The 5,336-nt window shown below is 37.3% G+C and overlaps 1 protein-coding gene across 1 annotated transcript; it reads left to right on the top strand.

The window, feature by feature from the left end:
* The first annotated feature begins 2,426 nt into the window (after positions 1-2,426).
* LOC144574304 (exocyst complex component EXO70A1-like) lies at positions 2,427-5,336 on the top strand. Its single transcript, XM_078324243.1, has 2 exons — positions 2,427-4,542; positions 5,148-5,336. Exons 1-2 carry the CDS (start codon positions 2,540-2,542, stop codon positions 5,203-5,205), a joined length of 2,061 nt encoding a protein of 686 aa, XP_078180369.1. The 5' UTR covers positions 2,427-2,539; the 3' UTR covers positions 5,206-5,336.

Genomic DNA, 5,336 nt, shown 5'->3' with positions numbered 1-5,336 from the left:
ACTCTCGTGTGGAACTACGGAAATCTCTCGGTCACTCAAGTTGATGTTCCGTTGTTCTCCCGTTGTTCCTCCATTTCCTAACGAAATGGAGCTGTCATCCGATACTACTCATAAAAATATCAAAATAAATGTTGCGAGTAATACTTGAGTGAGATAGCATAAGTTCACCCGTGCAACGACTCTAAAAACTTATTGTATAAATTTTAAATTTTGATTTAAGTAGTTCAATAAATTAATTATATAATAAAATTGTAAAATACTAATTTTATTATTTTTTATGATTTATCAAAGATAATAAAAAATATTAATAATTTTCTTTTATTTTTAGGCCATCTTTAATCATCTTTCATCAATTATAAAAAATATTAAAAATTAATATTCTACAAGTTTATTATATAACTAATTTATTGAGCTACTTAAATCGATTTGAAGTTTATTACGATAGAATTTTGAGACCGTAGCACATATGACTTTATGCTATCCATAGCACTCAAGCCTTACTCAAAATTAAATTCACTAACAAATACAATCATATACATTATGGACGAAAAATTTAACAAACGCTGTCTTTTATACATTTACATAGAAAAAAAATAATGATTTAGATGGTATACTCTATTATGCTGTAAGAAGAACTAAAAAAAATAACAATAAAATAAAAAAACATATTTTTCAAATATGCCAAATGATTCAAGTTTTTATTGTAGTCATAAGTTGACTTCAATTGAAAGAGTGTTTATAATTTAAAGAGATTATTAGACATTATTATCTTATTAACTTGACAATTTATAATTCATAGAAGTTATAAAAAATTTAAGCTTCACAACACTCCGTGTCACAAAATTTTAAAATAAATGACAACAATAACTACAAAAATAACTACATAATATATTTCTACATGATATAAATTGTGGACCCTAAGATAATAATTTTCAAGTAAAAATGGATAATATATTAATTAAAGTTGTGTGTCAGTATAGCGATATTACAACGCAATTTCAAAATGAATTTCTCTCTCTACGGGATCCAAAAAAATTATGGCTTTACAATAAATAAACTTTTAGATATCTATGCTAGTGAATTTTATTTGGAATGTAACATTCCAAACATTAAAAAAATTAATGCAGATAAAAAAGTATTTAATTTTGTAAATAAACTTCTTTTTATTATATCATTGTTAGTGACACCTTGCCGACTAATTTTAAAAAAAAAAAGTATTTGATGGAAGGAACATGACCGAATGTTTAAATATTAAATCATTTGTAGGAAAGAAGATATTTACAGAAAAGTGAGATTCCCTGACAATAGAAATATTCGACAAATTGATATATAAAAATAAAATATAAGCTTATACTCTTACAGACATATATCGATGAAGATAAAAATAGCCTACATATCAAATTTTGTTTAACCTGAGTATGATGAATTGATGATGGAACAAGAGTATGTTGAATGGTTTGAATTGATTATTTGAATTTTTGAAATCACAAAACTAAATTCTTATAAATTGTTGTAACTTTCATTTGTAAGTGGATCCCTCCTTCTATTACTTATAAATATGATAATATCAACATTTGATAAGTTGGATTTTTTATCAAGAGAAGGGATCAGCTTACATTGTTTTTTGGTGACTCCGTATTACATCTTACATTTTTAAAATCTAAACAGTCGATCCAAACCGTTCAACATGATAGATATATTAAAATGTGCTTGTTGATCAAATTTTACATTTTTTTTGAATTTTTTTACTATTTATTAAGATGGATACAAAAATTCAATAGTATAAAAATAACGATTTTGTAAAATACTTAATAAACAGTAAAAAAGTTTCAAAAAATGTAAAATTTGATCTACAAGCACATTTTAATATATTCATCATATTAAACAATTTGGATCGACTGTTTAAATTTTGAAAATTTTGAAAATGTAATTTGGTGTCACGAAAAGAGAGTGTGAGTGGATCCCTCCTCTTTTATCAATTATACTACTGAAAAATTGTCAAATCTTTTAAGTAAAATTAGTCGATTAATGTCAATAAAACCCTATATTTTTTAACATAATATTAATAATAGTACTGCGTGCAGATTTTAAAAAATATTTGGATGGATATTTTTGACTTTTAAGATGGAAAAGAGAAGCTCATGGGGGATCTTTGGATTCCATTTTTTACGAAACGGAGAAAACTTACAAACAAACGACAGCAACCAGCTCGCGCTTCACCGGAATATTCCCCCCCGTCTCTGTCTTTTGTACAAAGTCAACCACTCGCACCCAACAAAAGTTTCCTGGACCCGTTCTTTCCCGACGGTGTACAAATCCATTTCAATGACATGCGGGTCCCAAGTTCATCAGACTGCGGTTCCTCCTCTGTCCTGAAGTTGGACATGGTCTACCAAGTAACTGAGCTCCTTCCACTGATCACTTCTCCTCTTGTCCTCTCCTCACTACCCCAATATTAACACAAACATAAACTCCATCCCGCTCTTCACCCAACGAACCAAAAAACCAAAGAATTCAAGAACCATACCACCGATCCGCCATGGACGGATCGGAGGAGCTCGATCTGGAGGCGGCGGAGCAGGTGATAATGCGATGGGAAACCACCTCAGCCTCCAGCTCCTCGCCTGATTCGTCCCTCCTCTTCTCAGCTAACAGCGTCCGAGCAGAGGCAGAACGCTACCTTCACGCTGTCGACAGACTCCGTATCTCCGCAAAGGATTCCCCTGTCGCAGTCAACAGCCCTCGCCGCCTTTCCTCTGCCTCTGCCTCCTCCTGCGCGATTCCATCCCCGGTGACGGCGTTGCAAACAGCCATGGCGCGCCTCGAGGACGAGTTCCGCCAAATCCTTGTCTCCCGCACCATTGAGATTGAGATTGATTCCCTAATCGATCTGGGCTCCCTCTCCATGAACAGCACTGTATCTGGCGAGTTCTTCCCTGGCAATGAAGACCTGGCGACCGAATCAGCATCTGAACCCGAACGGTCACGGTCACCATCGCCCGTACCCGCTTCAGAATTAGTATCTGAACGTGAATCTCAACCATCGTCAACATCAGTACCCGCACCCGAACGCAAACGCGAACCATCGCCAACATTCAGTGCGCCTGAACCAGAACGCCAAAATGAACCATCAGCAATACCCGTACCGAGTCCAGCATCAGAATCTCAATCGATACCCACACCTGATCCCAAATCAGAAGGAAGTAACAGCAGCTCTCTTTCACAGAGGAACAAGTATCTCTCAATGCGTAGTATTAAACAAATCGACCTCTTCCCACCAGATGCCATAGAGGATTTGAGAAGCATTGCAAGTCGGATGGTAGCTTCAGGGTACTGGCGTGAGTGTATGCAGGTTTATGGGTCAGCCCGCAAACCTGCTGTGGACCAGAGCCTCCGCCGTCTGGGCATAGAGAAAATGAGCATAGGAGACGTTCAGCGGCTCAATTGGCAAACATTAGCGGCCAAGGTCGGGCAGTGGATCCGGTCAGCTCGTGCCGCGATCCGCATTATACTAGCCAGCGAAAGGAGGCTGTGTGAGATGATTTTTGACGAGGAAGGATTGGAGGAGGCGCCTTTCGCTGAGGCTGTGAAAGGTGCCGCTTTGCAAGTGCTTGGGTTTGCCGAGGCAAATTCGATCGGCCGCCGGTCACCAGAGAAACTGTTCAAGATGCTTGACATGTATGAATGCTTATTGGATCTTATGCCTGATATCTCGGCAATTTTCAACTCTAAATCGACAGAATCAATCCGTCAACAGGCTGAGGAAATACTCCTCCGTCTAGGTGATGCAGTGAGAGGGATCCTCTCGGAGTTTGAGAATGCTGTGATCAAGGAAACATCGAAAACCCCAGTGCCGGGCGGCACGATACATCCGTTAACCCGATATGTCATGAACTACTTAACGGTGATCTCCGATTACAAGGAATCACTTACCAAACTTATTACCTCCCGCCCCTCCTACCGGTTGTCTGGATCGGAAGAGCCAATTACAATTGATGATGATTTTCCCCAACCCCAAGCCCAAGAACCAATAGCCTACCATTTGGTCTGGATAATTTTCGTGCTACACCGTAGCCTAGATATCAAAGCTAGCCCATACAAAGATGCAGCCTTGTCACACCTATTTTTGTTGAACAACATACACTACATAGTGCATAAGGTGAAAGATACACCGGATCTTCGGGAGATGGTAGGTGATAGTTATCTCCATAAGCTTACCCAAGTTTACACTAATGCTGCGATAAACTACGAGCGTGCCACGTGGTTTCGGATTCTGCACTGCCTCAGAGATGAAGGTTTGCATGTGACTGGTGGGTTCTCATCAGGCATTTCAAAATCAACACTGAGAGATAGATTTAGGTCCTTTAATTCATCCTTTGAGGAGGCACACAGGGTGCAGTCTATGTGGCAGGTACCTGACCTTCAGTTGAAGGAAGAACTGAGAATGTCAATTGGTGAGAAGCTTCTCCCGGCATACCGGTCTTTCCTGGGAAGGTTCAGGCTACAGATAGAGAGTGGGAAAAATCCAGAGCTGTATATCAGGTATTCTGTAGAGGATCTCGAAATGGCCATTTTGGATTTCTTTGAAGGTACTCAGCCTCCTTCTATTCTTAATAGGCGGAGATCACACTGATAGGAGATATAATACTAGATTATTCTTTGATTTTTCTGGGATAAGGTGATGGTTTGAATAAAAGTGAGAATTCTTCAAGGTGTATGTAGCGTGTATAGGTACAGTCACACTTTGTGTGATTTTTTTTTTTTTTCATTTTTCCCACTAGGTGAGATAAAAAAATTCTTTTAGAAATAATTATCTGAAAGTTGGGTTGATGAGTGAATTTATGAGATGGTATCAATATGATCAGTCAGATCTAGTACTGGTCTTGTGGATTGGTACCGGTAATAGCTATCTTTTCCTGATATTCAATTTTTTTGTTTAGTTACAAATCTTAATCAAGTTATTGATGCAATTTTGCTCTTTGCTCAATCTTGTTTTTAGTATCAATACTTTTGGGTGGATGGATGATGGTGTGCGAATGCTAATTGTCTTCGGACTTAACATGTTATTTTGTGCTTGTCATTGAAATGCCATGTTTTACTTTGTATTTAATTATTTCTCTGCTATTAATGCTCTCCAAATGTTCCAGGGTATTTGGTAATGAGTTTGAGTTCGGTATGGTACCAGTAAGTTTTACTCATCTTTGAAGTTTTCCAAGTTGAGTTGGTAAATAATTGCTTTGCTGCTTTTCATTTCAATATTTGTGTCTTTCAGTTATTTTCCTTGTATTATATTTACCTTCCAATTTAATTAGCCTAGTTTGTTGCATGTACTACTA

The sequence above is a fragment of the Carex rostrata genome, chromosome 22 (assembly GCF_964058835.1).
Source record: "Carex rostrata chromosome 22, lpCarRost1.2, whole genome shotgun sequence".
Taxonomy (NCBI): Eukaryota; Viridiplantae; Streptophyta; class Magnoliopsida; order Poales; family Cyperaceae; genus Carex; species Carex rostrata.
This window is presented reverse-complemented; position numbering and strand designations above follow the sequence as displayed.

Coding starts and splice junctions, on each gene's coding strand:
- LOC144574304 (XM_078324243.1), top strand. CDS start 2,540: ATGGACGGATCGGAGGAGCTCGATCTGGAGGCGGCGGAGCAGGTGATA. Junction 4,543..5,147: donor AATCCAGAGCTGTATATCAG/GTATTCTGTAGA, acceptor CAAATGTTCCAG/GGTATTTGGTAATGAGTTTG.